General features: G+C 38.3%; 3 protein-coding genes across 3 annotated transcripts; all 3 read left to right on the top strand.

The window, feature by feature from the left end:
* Nucleotides 1-1127: 1127 nt before the first annotated feature.
* LOC110779800 (uncharacterized) lies at nucleotides 1128-5807 on the top strand. Its single transcript, XM_021984286.2, has 3 exons — nucleotides 1128-3531; nucleotides 3644-3835; nucleotides 4833-5807. Exons 1-3 carry the CDS (start codon nucleotides 1322-1324, stop codon nucleotides 5371-5373), a joined length of 2943 nt encoding a protein of 980 aa, XP_021839978.2. The 5' UTR covers nucleotides 1128-1321; the 3' UTR covers nucleotides 5374-5807.
* A 716-nt stretch (nucleotides 5808-6523) lies between these two features.
* Nucleotides 6524-10576, top strand: LOC110779783 (putative pentatricopeptide repeat-containing protein At3g49142). The gene is made up of 3 exons (XM_056838371.1): nucleotides 6524-9073; nucleotides 9151-9388; nucleotides 10440-10576. Exon 1 carries the CDS (start codon nucleotides 6673-6675, stop codon nucleotides 8719-8721), a length of 2049 nt encoding a protein of 682 aa, XP_056694349.1. The 5' UTR covers nucleotides 6524-6672; the 3' UTR covers nucleotides 8722-9073; nucleotides 9151-9388; nucleotides 10440-10576.
* On the top strand, nucleotides 10197-12986 carry LOC110779792 (acidic endochitinase-like). Its single transcript, XM_021984278.2, has 2 exons — nucleotides 10197-10608; nucleotides 11221-12986. The coding sequence occupies exons 1-2, from the start codon at nucleotides 10258-10260 to the stop codon at nucleotides 11821-11823; spliced, it is 954 nt and encodes a 317-aa protein (XP_021839970.2). The 5' UTR covers nucleotides 10197-10257; the 3' UTR covers nucleotides 11824-12986.
* Nucleotides 12987-18815: the final 5829 nt, after the last annotated feature.

The raw sequence follows: 18815 nt of genomic DNA, 5'->3' as shown, positions 1-18815 counted from the left end.
GTTGTTGAATCCAAAATGGTTAGGATTGCTTCCTAATTTCAATCGAACGGAATTTCGTAATTCGAATTCGTTTTAACTTAAAATTCTAAAATCATTTTCAATTTCGTAAGCCGTTGAAAATATTAAAATGTAATAAATAAATATACGTTAATTATATATTTATTACTAAAATTCATAAATTCTATTTAAATATAAATAATATACGTTAAAATATATTAATAAAATTTATAAATTTACGGGGGATTACAGTGCCACATTTTTGTTGGAAAAAACACGAGAAGGTACGACACGACTCGATCCGACACGAAAAACCACGTTAAATTTAGTAATATTAGACTTAGGCATGACGAACCGGCCCGGTTCCGCACGAAAGCTCGTGGGCCTGAGCCGAGCCTGGGTCCTGTTTAAAACTTTTCGGCCCAATCCGACCCACATCCATCTTTACCTGTATACAAAGGCGGAATTAAGGGAGCCGGTTGTGATCATGATCCCCATCCATCTTAACCAATATGATATATTTAAATATTAAATATGTACAATATAATCACATGTCTAGTATAGTTAAGTGGTTATTTATCTTAAAATATAGAGGATGTTGGAGGCCGAAGGTTCAATTTTTTGCTCCTATCACAATTATTTTGTATTATGGAGATTCATTGATATATTAAACTTCACTAGCAAACTCTTTGTTGAATAGTTAGAACTGAAAAGTGTGGTTTGGGATCTTACACGGGTCAATCTGATTCGGGTTAGTGGACATTGCCATTTGGAGGTAATCGGAGAATATATTTAACTAAGCGCGTTATGTTATTGTTGATATTTCTATTTCGTTTATAGTTATCAGGACAAACATAAATAAACACAATAAACTTGCAAAAATTGTGTATCTGGATGTAAGAGTAGTTGGGAATTGGGGTCCGCATGAGCGGCGAAAAAAATCACAAAGATACATTTAATTAAACGAGTCATATTAGTGTTGATATTCTCTAATCCATTTATATTCGAATGGACTAAAACGATTAAACACGACACGATCGTGATACAGAAACGGTTCGGGTTACCGGGCTAAAAACAAATCAAATTACCGAGCATAACTTTTGCCCGTTACCACGTGAGTACGTGACATATCCAACAGTTTACCATGTGAAATGTCATTCATTCAATTTCCCGCCGAAACCCTCAAATTTCAACCCCTCTTTCCCTCTTTCTCTTCTTCCTTTTTCACCCCCTTTCTCTCTCCTCCAAAATCCCAATTTCACCACCGAATCTTCGCCATTTCAGCAGCTGAAATCATCAAATTCCGGCAACTTTCCGGCCGAAAATGGCCGGAATCAACCTAATTAACTACTCAAAAACCCAGAGAATCGTCCTGTTAATCGATCTAAACCCTCTTCTCCACCTCCAAAACCCTAAATCTTACATCACTTCAATCCTCACTTCCGCCAAAATTCTCCTCTCATTTCCCCCTCTTTCTCTTTCCCTATCCTCCTTCAAGCTCTTCTTCTCTTCTCTATCTCCTCTCAAATCGTCATCCTCGCTCCCCAACTTCCCAATTTCATTGTATAACCCTAATTCACTCTCATTCAATTGCCCCGATGAAACCCTAGCTTCACTCTCGCAAACCCTTGATTTGGCTTCTAATCTGGTGAATCTTTTCATTTTTGGGTCAACATCGAGGGCTTCGCATTTATCCAGCTCGATTAAGCAGGTAATTCATGATTATTGTTGGGATTCGTCTGATTATTCTAACGATTCTGGTTTGTTAGGGACTGTTAGGTCGAATTTAGTTGTGTTGTTCTCGCCTGTTTGTGGATCTTTTAAGGATTTGCATGAATTTATGGGTGTTGATGATGTGATTAGTGATTGTGATGCTTTTTGTGACAAGTTTAGAGAGGGTTTTGGGCATGTGAGAGATGCATTTGTTAGTAGGGATATTCATTTTAGCTGGATAGATGTCAGCTGTAATGGTGACAGCGGAAACAGTAATGAAAGAGATAACCTTGATGAATATGGCAGGTTAGTGGGGTTTTTCCAAAATGGTGCTAAGAGTTTAGGTTGGAGTTTATGTTCAAGTGATTCAATTGTCTATGGTTCCGCTCTTATTTCGTTTGGCTTAATTTATCCGATGATTGGCGTTTCATCAAATAACTCTAAGTTAAATGATACATGTAAGAAAATAAATGGGCAATTGAATCTTGAGATATTGGATGTGAGTGGGAAACCTATGGAATGCAAGTATTGTGATCTCCAACTGCTTAATCTTAAAATTTCACGTGGGCATAGGCTTCACGATCTTTCAATCTCCGAGGGGTATGAAAAAGCGGTAGGAGAACTTTCTCAACAACCTTGTGGTATTTGGGAGTGTTTTGGCAATGGGGTGGTGAAGATTGATGTAAAATCTCTCTTTAGAGATGGCGAGCTTGTAAAACTCGATGAGCAGATATCTGATGTGGTACTAGTTGATGATATACCCATAGTATCAAAGAAAAAGAAAGAGGAATCATGTAGAGAGTTCTTTGCTGACATAGTTCTTGACTTGCTTTCAGAAAATTCAGGCAAGTTTATAAAGAGGAAATCACCACCTCTCTGGCAGATTCTTTTGAGCTTTCTGTATAGAAAGGGTTATTGGGCATTGCTGCATTTGTCAAATGCTGATGGCAGCATAACCAGAGGGGTTCTCAAACCTTACACTATTCATTCGGCTTTTCTTTTTATTCTGAAAAGTAACACTGACTTTCAGTGTGGAGCACTAAATGGTGTAAGTGAACTGAACCTTGGACAGGGTAGTTTAGAGAAAGGAGATAAAGTTGTTGGATTTGACGTTAATATGGATTCTGTAAGTGGTACACTTAAAAACGAGACTAGAAAAAAGCACAGGATGCATCCCCAAAGGTATAAGGATCTCTCTTGGAGCTCTTTCTGCAAAGCAGCTTTTCGACCTTGTGAGATGGAACTCGAGGGAACTTATTTTTCTAAGGACTGTGATACTTCAAAGAAGTTGAAGTTTTTGCAGTGTTGGATAAAACAGGTTGCAAAAAACAGCTCATCACTTCCATGTAAATCAGATGCACCAAAAATTCTAGCAAAAACGGAAGACAGATTAGGTCAGTTGCATCAAGAAACTCAACAGCCGCTTCCTTCTCTGGCTGGGGAATATGCTGTTATAGAACCTCAAATAAAACAAACTAGAGCTTCGGCAGAAGCCGCAGAAGATTTCTTTAGTAACTTATCTCAGAGAATCCAACATGGGATTGCTTCAGGAGTTGACTTGGTGGCTTTTGCGCAGCGGGTTGTTTCTTCATGTATTTATTGTTTAAGAGCCAAACTAGGACCAAATACCAAAGAAGAGAGTCAAGCCTCCCTTGAAAAATCGGACGGTAGTAGTTACGGAGGACTGGTCGCTGGTGAGCTCATCAAAATCCTACTAATAGATCCAAAAGAAATAGCAGGAAAGCACAAAGACGGTAAACTATCCTCAAAAGCGACAAATATGCAATCATCAAATATTTCATCTGAAGATAGAGTTCGACAGTATCCTTTTCTTCCGCTTATTAATTTAGTAGTTTATGTTTCTCACGATTTTACTTTTCTGTTTGCAACATTTTGATTGATTTCTCGAGGTAGTTCCTTAAGAACATTTTAGATATGAACTGCAGATTTTGTTTCGGATGGAGATACTTCAATCAGAGATTGTGTCTGGTATAAGAGATTCTGCTAAACTCAAATTTGTTAAGCAGATTTGCTCTCTTTTGGAGTTTATTCAGTGTAACATGGAGGATGGATTTTTCGGAGACTTCAACTTCAATGATTATGTGGGCAGGACCATCAAAAGCAGGTATATACACTTTTAAAGCAATCAGCTATTCATGTATATCCATGATATTCTTTATTTTGTGGTTGGTATCTATTCTCTGAAATAGATTGAGATATTATGCCCCCACCCCCCACCCCAACCTATCACACTTGCACACACTTTTTTTTCCATAGATGAAACCCATTTTTTTTTTACCAAATCAGCAGATTCATCGTCACTGCAGACTAAGAGGTGTGTAACTGTTTCCAACCTGCATTTTTTCTATCACTTCATCCCAAACCTTACGACTTTTGTAGCAAGTGTTTGCTACTCCAATCAACACATTTCAAATTCCTCTTTGATTGTACTCCGAATGGTTTTCTGTGTCCATGCGAGTTAGTGTATCAAAGTGCCTTCTATTTTTCCATTATTACAATCTCTAATCCATCTTCTAGTTGCTCCGTATTCTTTGTTAGTCCTCCAGTTGTCTGCTTTGGAGAACGTCCATCTTTATTTTTCCTGAAAGTGATTGCTTTGGGTTTTGTTTTGAGAAATAGCCTTTTAAGTTTTAACTAGCTTCAATCAGTGTAGTTAGGGTTGGGATGAGTGGATATATTCCTTCCAATCTCCTGTGAATAAGGGGGTCCAATCTTTTTGATGATCTAGGATGTCAGAGGTAGTTGTTTGTGTCTGCTAAGGAAGGTTCTGATTCTTCCCCATTCATCATTCTCCAACACCGTTTCTGTGATTGGAGGGCTGCCGTTCTCCTTTTCTTCAGTGATTTCGTACAGGACAAGTGTGTCAGTTTGTCCCCCCCTCCCCCCTCCCAATCATTTGTCTCAAACTTGTGGTGCAATTTGTGGTTTATGTGATATGGAGTAGTTCTATAGCTTCAGCAAACACCACCTTCATGTTCCTGTTTATGCCATCAAATCAAACTATGACTGGAATAACTGTTAGGAAGAAATTCGCACTTAGTAGTTGAGGATTCATGCTGGTCACTCTGATTCTGATGATATTATTTGTGTGGAATATCCAGGTATTCGCAAAACCTTGGAGACATTGTCCATAAAATCTACGATCAAATGGATCTCTTATTGTTCGATGAAGATGATGATGAATCCCCCAATCCACTACTCAACAGTGAAGACAGCAGTCAATCATGGAGAGCAGGAAGTGAGCCCAATTCTACTGATGATTCATACCACGCTGGTAGCACCGATCACGACCTCAAACTAGTTGAAGCTGAAAAGAGGAGAGCAAGAGCATTGAGGTTTTCATCTTTTACTAGAAAAGCCATGCCAGACTTGCAGAGAGTGTGGGCCCCTAAACCACCGAAATTGTCCAGGTCAAAGTCAGAATCTTATCGCCGGTCCAAAAGGAAGGACCGGCATAGAGAAAGCCATGATAGGGTTTGCGAAACCCCGCCAAGTGGGGCCAAGAAATGTTTATTTCCTTCAGAAGGTGGTAGTGTTGGTGATGAAGAAGAGTATAGGGAGCGAGGGGGTGGCAGTTCAGCTGATTCCGTTCACAGGGCTTTGTTTCAGGAAGAATCATGGCATCATAATTGGGAGCTTTGATTCTTTGAGCTATGTTTGGCTCTAAGATAATAATAGCCTGTGTATTAGTTGACTACTTAGACACATAAACAGATACCTGTGTATATCAGATGCTGTGCCCCGAAGTTTGCCCCGGTCCGGCCCAACATAGTGGGTAGAATATTTAAGCTGTAGCCCGACCCAAACCCGACATGACCCGTAATTTGATCAGGTCTACAGGATGCACTTGTTAGACTATCTGCCATTTGTACACAAAATATGAGTTGACAGACTTGTAGAGTATATCCAGGAATAGATGTAAAACTAGGTGTTTTTTGCAGCAAAGGTGCAAAGAACCTTGTAATTTCTTTGTAATAATATCTGGATTTCAAGGTTCGCATTTACAGCGAATTCTTTGTATCTGTTCAGGTAGGGGATATGCAAATACATAGTTCATGTGTATCAATTTAGCTTTACTGAGCTACGCAAACTATCTGGTGAGATATATAATGTGTGGAGTATTGCAGGCATCCATGGTAAGTGTGACACAAATCCACGATGCACCAGTTGCTCAACTGAAGCAAGAACATCAAAAGGTACTTAAATTCTAATAGTCTGGAACCTGTTTTTGTTAATTTATTCCTAACACAGTTAATTAATCCCTGAAACACTTAATTGTTATCAAATAAAAAGTTTGTCACGTACTTAAACCATTGTTTTGCCTTGGATAGTGGTAGAAAAGTTTGAATCGGATAATAACGAGTAAATGGCCGGCATTGGGTTCCGGTTAAACCGGTCTGTTTTATCTCAGGTGATTTTAGGTTATCGGATGAATAAGGGTCGGATTATTTCGAATTTCTGATGTAATCGGGTCGGAAGACGATTGAATTCGGATTCAGGTTGACACGGTTCGGGTCAAATCGGACAACGAGTTTTATCGGGTAGGGTCGGTTACAATTGTTATCCGGTAAGGTCGGATTTTCAGATTGCTTTTGGAGCAGATGCGAGTTCAGTTCGGTTAAAAGTTATCGGATGCAAATCGAGTTGCGGGTCTTCTCGAGTTGCTAGCGGTTCAGATTCAGATCTTAGATTCATGGGTTAAATCGGATTTTGGGTTAACATCAAGTTGATTTTGAGATCTCTATTTCTCTGATATATTCGGTTCACATGTCTATTTATTTCGGCCAGTTTCTCGTGTCGGATCATCTTATGAAAGGCCTATTAATAATAATATGACCTCGACCAGTTGACCCTAGTGCTAAAGTCAGTTCATTTTGATCTCCCTGAGTTAGACCTAGCATAAAAGCTTTGGCGTAAGAGTGACACTATACTTCGTACTTCATGATTATTCGGCGTAATAGTTTCTTCCGCAACTTATCAACGGCCAATCAACTAAAACCCAATTTCCCACCCATTCAAAACCCCAAATTTACCCGCCAAAATGTTCTTCTCCCTGAAGAAACGTGTAACCAGATTTTGGATTCACACCCAGATCTCAAAACCTTGAAACAACTTCATGCCAACATATTAACCCACCATAATCTTCATTCAAGTTCTTCTATTCGACTCAAATTGATCAGGGCTTATGCTGGTTTTCGCTTATTGGGTGTTGCCCGCCAACTGTTCGATGAAATTCCTGAGAGAAATGTCATATTTTTCAATGTTATGATTAGAAGCTATGTGACCCACCAACAGTACCAAGATGCTCTACTGGTGTACAAGAGCATGTCTAGTGTTGCAGTTAGACCTGATCATTATACATACCCCTGTGCTTTGAAGGCTTGTTCCGGGTCTGGGAATTCGTGGGTTGGTAGGCAAATTCATGCTGCTGTGTCTAAAATTGGGCTTAACTTGAATTTGTATGTTGAGAATGGGTTAGTTTCTATGTATGGAAAGTGTGATTGTTTGATGGATGCTAGAAAAGTTCTTGATGAAATGCCTGTTAAAGATGTTGTTTCATGGAACTCAATGGTTTCTGGGTATGCACAAAAGGGACGTTTCGACGATGCCCTCAACATTTGTAGAGAAATGGAGTCAGTGAAGTTGAATGCAGATGCTGGTACTATGGCAAGTTTACTTCCAGCTGTTACCAACACTTCTTCTGAAAACATCATTTTTGTCAAAAGTATGTTTGAGAAGATGGTTAAGAAGAGTCTGGTATCATGGAATGTAATGATAGCTATGTATGTGAACAACTCCATGGCTGAAAAAGCCATTGATGTTTATTCCCAAATGGAAGCTAATGGAATTGAAGCAGATACTGTCACCTTTACTAGTATTCTTCCTGCTTGTGGAGATCTTTCTGCTTTTTCATTAGGAAGTAACATTCACAAACATGCTAAAAGGAAAAAGCTTCTTCCAAATTTAGCCTTCGAGAATGCATTAATTAACATGTATGCCAAGTGTGGTTGCTTAAAGGAAGCAAGGGAAGTGTTTGATACTATGCTGATACGCGATATTGTTTCTTGGAGTTCTATGATTTCTGCTTATGGTGTTAGTGGACAAGGTAACGAAGCTGTTTCCCTCTTCTCGAGAATGAGAGAAGAAGAAGGTTTGATTCCTGATTCAATTGCATTTGTTGCTGTTATGTCGGCCTGCAGTCATGCAGGGATGTCGGAAGAAGGGGAGCATTACTATAAACTAATGACTGAAAATTACAATATAACACCAAGATTAGAACATTATTGTTGCATGGTTGACCTTTTAGGCCGAGCAGGGAAAGTAGACGAGGCTCTCACTTTCATCAAGGAGATGACAGTAGAGTCGAATGAAAGAGTATGGGGAGCTTTATTAGGTGCATGTTGTGTACATTCCAACATGAATATTGGGTTAATTGCTGCTGAACATCTTTTTCGAATGGTTCCTGAACAGTGTGGAATTGGATATTATGTGCTGCTATCTAACATTTATGCTAAAGCAGGGAAATGGAAGGAAGTTAGCACAATTAGATCATCAATGAAGAACAAAGGTATGAACAAAACACCTGGTATTAGTAACGTGGAACACGATGGTCAAGTTTACACATTTCTTGCAGGGGATAGATCACATCCACAAACTAAAGAGATTTATGATAAGTTACATGTGTTATTGGGGAAAATGAAGGAAGAAGGTTATGTTCCTGAGATGGATTTTGCACTTCATGATGTGGAGGAGGAAGATAAAGAAGGTCATCTTAGAGTACACAGTGAAAAGTTGGCTATCATGTTTGCACTTATAAATACCAAACCTCCAACACCTATCAGAATTACTAAGAATCTTCGTATTTGTGGTGATTGCCATGTTGCAATCAAGCTCATTTCTAAGATTACTAAGCGGGAAATAATTGTTAGAGATACTAATAGGTTTCATACCTTCAACAGTGGGGGTTGTTCTTGTGGTGATTATTGGTGACTACATATAGAATTGTGCTCAACCTGTTAGCTTTAGTGAAAAGGCATTTTATACCTTGGGAAGTGTAAACAAAAAGGCGTGGATTTCCCTGGATTGTTTAGTCTCTAATCTTGATTTCTACAGGAGGATTTCAAAAATCTGCAGTCTTTTGATAACATTTGATGATTATTATTTCTGAATGAGATGAGCAGGGTAAGGACAACTCAAATGATCACAGTAGTGAGGAACTTTAGAGCTGTTTTAACATTGAGTACGGAGCAGGAAGTTTTGTTGATTTCAAAGCACATAATGACATTTTAAGCTTACTGAAATCCTCATCTGACCTTTACATAAACCCAGTTTCTCTTCTCAGGTGGGTATTCTATTATGTGTACTTTGAACGACGTTCTTAAAATTTTATGGTTTTGCCTTATCTGTTTTACATTTCAGGGACACGTGAATTAGAAATAGTGGGAGAGGAACACGCAGCCCATCAAGACCGGGTGGGGAACACGCAGTAGCTTGCAGGCTGAAGGCTTTCAGCTGTGCTGCTACGTGGAGCATTGATTTTTAATGCAATAACATCAATTTTATTGGCCTGATCTGCTCGAGGACAGAGGAGGACCTTATGAGTGAGTTGCTTGGAAAATGAAACGTTGGAAAGTGAGTAGAACTCAGGAAAACAAAGGTAATAGTTTGTACGTTGTTGTATTATCAGTAAAGTTGATAAGATGGTTGTTCATCATGTTTATGTTCTAGGCCTTCTAGCTCAGTAACCATCTTGGTTTGACTAGTTTGCATGTCTTCTTCTTTTCATTGGTAGATGGCGATTTAAGAATATCAAGCAACATGTGCTTCAGCCTGGTTTCTAGTTGTTATGTTAAGACTTTTTAATATTTATTTTGATAAGATAAGGAATCTTTAATTAGTTAGAAATTAGAATGTATTTAACCAAAAAAACTTCTGTCATTATTAAGTCAATGCATTATTATGTCAAACGTCTATTTTATTCAATCATATGTTAAACTTCTTTATCATTCACATAGATGGAAGATAGGACATAGTTCAAATGACATTGTATACTCAACTAAGTGGGTCGGTCTTTGGAAATTTTCTTTACCCCAAAACCTGCTAACTGGTTCTGGACTCTGGAGCGAGCTTTGACCTAAAATTGATTCCCCGCCATTTTTTGCAGGCCGGTCTATGTTTGATCAGCTCTATACTTAGTTTTCTTTTTAACAGGGAATAATACTTAGTTGAATGAACTGATAATACGGATTATAAGGAATAAAGAACAATATCTACACATTAAAAATCATTCCAATATTCTTCCTTAATTCTGTTGAAAGAAGCATTTGACCAACATGTATCTCTACCTAAGTACACTAATTGATAAACAACATAGAATGTAGGGCATGAATTATTATCCATAATCCTAGGAAAGACAGTTGGACTAACATGCATGACTTCTTTGTGCCTATAAAAATCCTTCTAATGTTGTTGTAAATAGTACACAAACACAAAACAAAAAACATTCTCATCTCTAAAAACTTAAAGATGGCTGCTTTGGCACTGACATTGTTGTTTTTGGCATCCCAGTTCATGAATCTTTGCCATGGTGCTGGGATCGCCACTTATTGGGGGCAGCACGGTGATGAAGGCACCTTGGCTGCCGCCTGTGCCACCGGAAACTACCAGTATATTAACATTGCCTTCTTAACTGTGTTTGGCAATGGCAGAACCCCTGAGCTAAACTTAGCTGGCCACTGCAACCCAAGCCTCCCTGGAAGTTGCAGTTGGATAGGGGATGATGTTGTAGCTTGCCAGGGGCGGGGTGTCCAAGTGCTCCTCTCTTTGGGTGGCGGTGTGGGTACCTACTCGCTTTCTTCTGAGGATGATGCACAACAGGTCAGTACTGTTCTTGACACAACCAAGTGTAGTTTTTGCTGTTGGTGTAAGCTAACTGTTTCATAATGATCTTTATACTCCGTAGTTACTATTTGCACAAATATTAAGATAAAAAAAGGGAGAGTGTGTAAAAAAGTGGGTAGTTATGATAAAATATTGACAAAGTAAAAGAAACGTGAAAAGTTGGGTGGTTGTAAGAAAAAAATGAATAAAATAAGAGAAAATGAGTGGAAAGATATAAATGTTGCGGGGTAAGAGGGGTAAGATAATAAAGTTTCATGTCCAAAATAGTATAAAGCACCATGAAAGAACTAAGAAACATTATGTAACAGACTAAAATGGAATACAAACTTTTATATAAGGCTGTCTTACATGTGTGATATAAGTTAAGCAATGAAACCAATTAGTTAAGCAATGAAATCAATTTCTTAAGCAATGAAACCAATTAGTTAAGCAATGGAAATAATTAGTTAAACAATGAAACCAATTAGTTAAGTAATTTGACAAATTAAGTAAGCAATAAAATCAGTCTTTTCGATAAGGTAGTTTTACACAAAAGTTGTCAGTGTAAAGATCATTTTTATACTATTGTTTCTCTTTTCTACCACACAGGTAGCAACCTACCTCTGGAACAACTTCCTAGGAGGATCCTCAGACTCACGCCCTCTCGGAAACGCAGTCCTCGACGGGATAGACTTTGACATCGAACTCGGCTCAGAACAAAACTACGATGCCCTTGCAAGGGCACTCAGTAGTCACAGCACCCCTCAAAGGAGGGTATACTTATCAGCAGCACCTCAGTGTCCTTTCCCTGATGCTCATTTAAGTGAAGCCATAAATACCGGTCTTTTTGACTATGTTTGGGTTCAATTCTACAACAACGCGCCTTGTCAATACGCTAACGGAAATGCAGACAATCTCCTAAGTTCTTGGAACACGTGGATTACTGTGAATGCTAGCAGAGTTTTTCTCGGAGTTCCTGCTGCACCAGGGGCTGCTGGTAGTGGGTTTATTCCGTCTGATGTTCTGAACACAGAGGTGTTGCCTAATATTAGGGGTTCTATGAAGTATGGTGGGGTTATGCTTTGGTCTAGGTTTTATGATGATGGGTATAGTACGGCTATCAGGGATAGCGTCAATGGCGGATCCAGGAGCAGGAGCAGAAGCAGACTTCATGTTTCTATTTTTGGTATCCCTATAATTGGCAACCCTTAACTCCTTAAGACCTTTTTTGTTATCAACTTATCATTTTCCCAGTGCAACATTTCATTTGGTAGTGAATGTTGATGCAATCAAGTTATTTTCATTGTTGTTTTATCAGTTGCTGTGTATCTGAAGTAAAGGCGTGTGCAGTGACTGTAGGAACATATAGATGCATAAAGCGGAATTTCAGGAAACAATTTCCTAACATCTATCACAGGATCACATGCATAACAATAATATAGATCAGATTAAGTCGAAAGAATAATCACCTTTGAAGCGTGTTCTCCCGTTCGTATGCAAGCTTCGAAGATCTTAGAGCCCCACTTGTTGCTCCTCTACTCAGTCCACAAGCACGAATTGAATCCCACGTATGCTAGTACGGAAGAGAACGATCACAATCTGTCTCTTGCTTTGTTTGGGATGTACGGCGTTTAGAGAATTAGGGTTTTTGTGTTTTCCTTTTTGTCAGATATTGAATGAACGTGATTTCTAAATCCCTGACATTATAACTATTATAATGTGAGAGTTTTAGGTTAACACAAAACCAAGGCCCAACATTCTTTCCCTTAATAGACCGGTTGCCATCGGGCCTTTTGGGCCCATTCCAATTAGTGCTTATATGTGTGACCTTATAGGATTAAATTATTTTAGTTGTAGGTCCAATCAATATTGTCCTACTAATCACATTTATTCTCTAGCAAGCAAATATGATTACTAAAATAATTAACTTATTATCTTCATAATTAATTCCTATTTGTATTTAGTAATTGCCGGAAATGTCTAAGGACATAATTCCTTCAATCTCCCACTTGTCCGAAGACAAGAAGGCAATGCTAAATTCCTTAAGTCTCTTAATGCCAAAATTTGATAACACACTGTTATTCTCAAATTCTAGTTTCTTGATCGCCGAGTTCGAACTGTTCAAATAAAGATTAACATTTTAATCCCATTCCGCATGGCCATGCAATTTTTCAGTTCTCGCTCATCAAGAGGCCCAGACACCATTCCTATCAAATAGGAGGACTTATTCACTCTTGTATGACCATAACTCCCACTCAATTCTTAGCCCACCTGATCACTGCTTTTATAACCTCCTTTTACGGCGCGGCGTTTAACAGAGTCAAGGTTAAACTAATTGTCTCATGGTTATTAAGACATACTCATGTCTAAGGAATCCACTAAATATAGAATTTTGATTCTACTTTTAGAATCTAGTTAGGTCAAGTCTCAATGCATCAAGTATACATCCATATAATCAATTAGACATCCCTATGTCTCCATAGCCCATGGAACTGCACTATCAATTAATTACATGCTAGTCTTCTCATAAATCACTTATGTCCAATTTAGTGATTCAGACTAGGGACTTAATAAGTTGTGATTTCAGTTCACTTTATAGGGTTCCATTATCAAAACGTTTTCGATAATCCTATTTGAAAACACAAGTTATTTGGACATTTTATTTAATACTAAACCAAACAATTAATTAAGAATGAACTTTTATTGATAAACATTCAAAGCATAATAAATGTCTTTACAATTGTAAACATAAAGTAAACAAACTAAAGCCATTCTCCCATATGCCTAAGCCCCATAGACCTAGTATGACTCTCATGCTTAGGTTGAGCAAGCGGTTTAGTCAGAGGATCAGCTACGTTATCCTCAGTATGAACCTTGCTTACTTTCACATCCCCTCTTTCAACGATCTCTCGAATAAGATGGAATCTCCTGAGCACATGTTTGGATTTTTGGTGCGATCTGGGTTCCTTGGACTGGGAAATGGCACCATTGTTGTCACAATATAACTCAATGCCATTTTCAATGCTAGGAACTACACCAAGTTCACTAATGAACTTTTTGATCCAAACAGCTTCTTTTGCTGCATCACTTGCTGCAATATACTCAGCCTCTGTTGTAGAATCTGCGATGGTACTCTGCTTAGAACTCTTCCAGCTCACAGCCCCTCCATTGAGACAAAATATGAAACCAGATTGTGATCGGAAATCATCTTTGTCACTTTGGAAGCTTGCATCGGTGTATCCAGTGGCAACCAACTCATTATCTCCACCATAGACCAAGAAATCATCCTTAGTCCTTCTTAAGTACTTAAGGATATTCTTTGCTGCCATCCAGTGCGCCTCTCCTGGGTTTGACTGGTATCTGCTGCACATACTCAAAGCATATGCAACATCCGGTCGAGTGCATACCATGGCATACATAATGGACCCTACTGCAGAGGCATAAGGAACATTACTCATGCGCTTGACCTCATCAGGTGTCGAAGGACACTGAGTCTTGCCAAGTGAAATGCCATGTTGCATGGGAATGAAACCTCTTTTGGAGTTTTCCAGCTTGAACCTTGCAAGAACCTTATCAATATAAGTCTCTTGGCTAAGTCCAATCATCCTTTTGGATCTATCTCTATGGATCCTTATTCCCAAGATGTATTCAGCTTCTCCTAGGTCTTTCATGGAAAAACAACTTTTAAGCCATTCCTTGACTGACTCAAGCATGGTCTTGTCGTTTCCTATGAGAAGTATGTCATCCACATACAAGACTAGGAAAGCAATACTACTCCCACTCAACTTCTTGTATATACAAGATTCCTCTTCATTTCTGAGGAAGCCAAAAGATTTGACTGCCTCATCAAATCTGAGGTTCCAACTCCGGGATGCTTGCTTAAGCCCATAAATGGACTTCTTAAGCTTGCAAACTTTTCTTGGACTGTTTGGATCTTCAAAACCTTGTGGTTGTGTCATGTACACATCCTCTTTCAAGAACCCATTCAAGAAAGCGGTTTTGACGTCCATCTGCCAGATCTCATAGTCATGAAAGGCAGCAATCGCAAGAATTATCCTAATGGATTTCAGCATGGCTACTGGTGAGAAGGTTTCATCATAGTCAATACCATGAATTTGTCTAAAACCTTTTGCCACTAGTCTTGCCTTAAAGACATCAATGTTTCCATCTTTGTCCTTTTTCAGTTTGAAAATCCATTTGCAACCTATGGGTTTAACCCCATCAGGCAAAGCAACCAAGTCCCATACTTGATTTTCAAACATCGAATCCATTTCGGATCTCATGGCTTCAAGCCATTTCTCGGAGTCTTGACTCGTCAAAGCATTTGTGTAGCTAATAGGTTCCTCATGTTCTAAAATCTCTATTTCAGAACTTTCAGTCAAAAGGAAATCAATATATCTCTTTGACGGAATGACAGTCCTACTAGACCTACGTTGGGGAACAACAGGAGAAGTTTCCACCTCATTAGGTTGAGGGACTTCGCATGGATTATCTCCAAGTGGGACGGTAGAAGGCGCATGAATGGAATGCACCGCCTCCTGAGCATTTTCATGCTGGGTCGTCTCTGACGAGGTGTGAACCTCATCCATTTGTTGCTCATCTCGAATTTCTTCGAGATATACATTACTCCCACTTGTTTTTCTGGAAATAAACTCCTTTTCCAGAAAGACACCATCGCGAGCAACAAACACTTTGTTTTCGCTTTGGTTGTAGAAGTAGTATCCCTTAGTCTGTTTTGGGTAACCCACAAAAAGACACTTATCGGACTTGGGTGAAAGCTTATCAGAAAGTAAACGTTTTACATAAACTTCACAACCCCATGTCCTTAGAAAAGACAATTTTGGAACTTTTCCAGTCCACATCTCATATGGCGTCTTTTCTACTGCTTTGGACGGAGCTCTGTTGAGTGTGAATGCCGCTGTTTCAAGCGCAAATCCCCAAAATGAGGCAGGAAGGTTAGCAAGACTCATCATGGACCGAACCATATCTAATAGAGTTCGGTTCCTTCTTTCGGAAACCCCATTCAATTGTGGTGTCCCTGGTGGAGTCAATTGCGAAAGTATTCCACAATCTTTCAAATGATCACCAAACTCTTGAGATAAATATTCACCACCACGATCGGATCGCAATGCTTTAATTTTCTTTCCAAGTTGGTTTTGTACTTCATTTTGGAATTCCTTGAACTTTTCAAAGGATTCCGACTTATGTCGCATGAGGTAAACATATCCAAATCTGCTCACATCATCAGTAAAAGTAATGAAATACCCGTACCCTCCCCTAGCCAAAGTACTCATAGGTCCGCACACATCAGTATGTATGAGGGCTAAAAGATCATTGGCCCTTTCACTTGAGCCTGTGAAAGGAGATTTTGTCATTTTCCCCATTAAGCAAAACTCACATACTTCAAATGATTCAAAATCAAATGATTTGAGAATTCCATCCTTATGAAGTTTCTCTATGCGCTTTGAGCTTATGTGGCCTAATCGACAATGCCATAGGTAAGTAGGGTTCAAATCATTTGGTTTGTGTTTCTTGTTTTCTATGTGATAGATATGGTTTTGTAAGTCTAGTACATACAAACCATTTGATAATTTAGCAGAGACATAGAACATACCATTCAAATATGCTGAACAACAATTATTCATAATTTGAAATGAAAAACCTTCCGAATCCAAAATCGGAATAGAAATTATGTTCTTGGTAATAACTGGAACGTAATAACAATTATAAAGTTCTAATATTAAACCAGAAGGCAAGCGTAAACTATAATCTCCTACAGCTAAAGCAGCAACTCTTGCTCCATTGCCTACTCGGAGATCCACTTCGCCTTTGCTCAAGCTCCTACTTCTTTTTAGTCCCTGCACATTACCAATAATGTGAGATCCACAAGCGGTATCAAATACCCAAGAAGCAGTTGTAGCTAAATTAACTTCTATGACATAGATACCTGAAGTTAAAGCACCAGTCTTCTTATCCTCCAGATATTTGGGGCAGTTCCTCTTCCAATGACCAATCTTGTGGCAGTGGTAGCACTCATGTTGAGCAGCTACCTTAGCCTTGGGAGTGGCCTTTGGCTTGGTTGAAGAGTTCTCATTGGCAACTACCTTGCCCTTGTTCTTCTTCATGGGAGCCCCTTTCTTCTTGAACTGCTTACCTTTACTAACCATTAGAACATCCTTATGTTTAGGTTTACTTGGTAAGTTTCTCTCAGCCTGAATTAGTGAACCATGCAACTCTTGCAGGGTAGCCTCCCCTCCTTGCATGTAGAAGTTCAACTTAAAGTTATGAAAATCTTCAGGCAAGGATCTGATGACTATGTCAGTTGCCAGGTCCTTAGGATAAGGGAAACCCAATTTCTCCATGGTCTGAAAATGTCCAATCAAATCGAACACATGCGGACCAACGGGCTTCCCCTCTTCCAACTTGGAATCTAGAAGTTTGCAGTTTGCTTCAAATCTCTCCAATCTAGCATTTTTCTGAAACAAAGTTTTCAGTTGCTGGATTATGCTGTAGGCATCCAGACCATCAAAACGTTTTTGATACTCTGGTTCCATGCAAGCAAGCATCAAGCATGTTACTTGCAAGGAGTTATCCTCTAGAGTTTGTCTAGCTCGCTTTTGAGCTGCAGTAGCATTTTCTGGCAAGGGTTCAGGTAGAGGATTGTCAAGAACACTTTCTTTTCCTTCCGCTCTGAGAACAATTCTCACAGCCATTTGCCATTGTAGGAAGTTGGTAGCATTCAGTTTGTCTTTTTCAATTAGAGGGCGCAAGTTAAAAGTAGAGTTGTTTGCACCAGACATGATAACTACAATAAAAAGTAAAGCAAGATTCAATATAATGTTTATCAAAAGTAGCAATTAAACAAATTCAATTCACTACTACCCTTTATACAAAATTAGAAGTCCCCATTGAATAAAGAATTAACCAAGATCCCCTCCCACTACAATTAAACGGACTTTGGCCCTGCTACTTTAATTTATAGTATTCGAGGTAAGTAAACATTTTACTAATTATAACTGATTATAACTCTTGGTAGACAGGTTAACAACTCTTTGTATTTTCCTATCTCTTAGCTTCAAAACCCAAAACTTTGTCTTTTGATAGTTTTGTTGAGTTAAACCAAACATTAACATGTAAGTTTCAAAAACCTACCCTACTATCCCCGGAATTATAAGCAACACCCTGCTTTGGCAGAACCTATTACTCATGATCTAAGGCTTTATAGGTGTTGTATGGAAAAGCACTTAAACTCAATATTATTTTGGGACCTAAGTTTACTATGTTGGTTAATTAAAAGTGAACACATTGCTTTAAATAACCACATACATAAACTCAATAAGCATTTTAAGGCAATATAAAATGCATAAAAATAAATGTGATCCTAGTATGGCCCCTAAAAAATAAGCTCAAATCTTCTTGGGTTCCTGTTCATCTTTCTTGGATCTCCATCCTTGAATTTTTGATTGAACCTTCTTACTTCATCGAACTCATAATACGAACTTTATAATCTAATTTAAACTTTTAAATTAAATTACAACAATACAGAACGATGCGCAGATCGTATTTCAAAATTTACAAGAATCCAAAACGATACGCAGATCGTATTTTCTATCCTATTTTGGGCCATACTAGTCACTTGCCTGTAACAAAATATCATATATATTCCATACACGCATATAATATCAAACAATATTAAACACAAATTATTTACTTATTAACTGTTAATAAGCAAATAATATTTCCAAAATAATTATAAAAACTTAAACAATTTAAGTTTAACATTATTTATGAATCTTTATTATTTTAATTTCAATTACTATTTAAATATGGCAATAATCTCATTATTCAAGAATTTGCATTTAATAGAAATTTATCAATTATGCTCAACTTAGAAAATCTTATTTTCCAAAATTACCAAAATAAAATTATTTTAACTTTAGAGAAACTAAATTAAAATAAACTTTTCCAATTTGGGCCTTGTTTAGGAAATCAGATTTTCTTTCAAGTTCACGAGAAACTGAATAACTGATTTAGGATTTTTTTTTTTTTTTTTATTTTTTTTTAATTTAATTAAATGCAGCATCACACTTTTCCCAAAACTCTCGACAAGCCCAGTATCTAAAACAAACACCTTCACGGCTTTGCCAGCCAGCAGCCATCAGGACCGCCGGCCAGCCGCCGCGGCTTAGCATCCAGCCACACTG

Source organism: Spinacia oleracea, chromosome 3 (assembly GCF_020520425.1).
Source record: "Spinacia oleracea cultivar Varoflay chromosome 3, BTI_SOV_V1, whole genome shotgun sequence".
NCBI classification, from domain to species: domain Eukaryota; kingdom Viridiplantae; phylum Streptophyta; class Magnoliopsida; order Caryophyllales; family Amaranthaceae; genus Spinacia; species Spinacia oleracea.
The sequence above is the reverse complement of the archived record's forward strand: the minus strand, read 5'-3'. Positions and strand labels throughout refer to the sequence as shown.

Excerpts from the sequence above, each read along its gene's own strand:
- LOC110779783 (XM_056838371.1), top strand. The coding sequence starts at position 6,673 with ATGATTATTCGGCGTAATAGTTTCTTCCGCAACTTATCAACGGCCAAT.
- LOC110779800 (XM_021984286.2), top strand. The coding sequence starts at position 1,322 with ATGGCCGGAATCAACCTAATTAACTACTCAAAAACCCAGAGAATCGTC. Across the intron at positions 3,532-3,643 it reads TCTGAAGATAGAGTTCGACA|ATATGAACTGCAGATTTTGT; the intron begins GTATCCTTTTCT and ends AGAACATTTTAG. Across the intron at positions 3,836-4,832 it reads GGCAGGACCATCAAAAGCAG|GTATTCGCAAAACCTTGGAG; the intron begins GTATATACACTT and ends TGGAATATCCAG.
- LOC110779792 (XM_021984278.2), top strand. The coding sequence starts at position 10,258 with ATGGCTGCTTTGGCACTGACATTGTTGTTTTTGGCATCCCAGTTCATG. Across the intron at positions 10,609-11,220 it reads CTGAGGATGATGCACAACAG|GTAGCAACCTACCTCTGGAA; the intron begins GTCAGTACTGTT and ends TCTACCACACAG.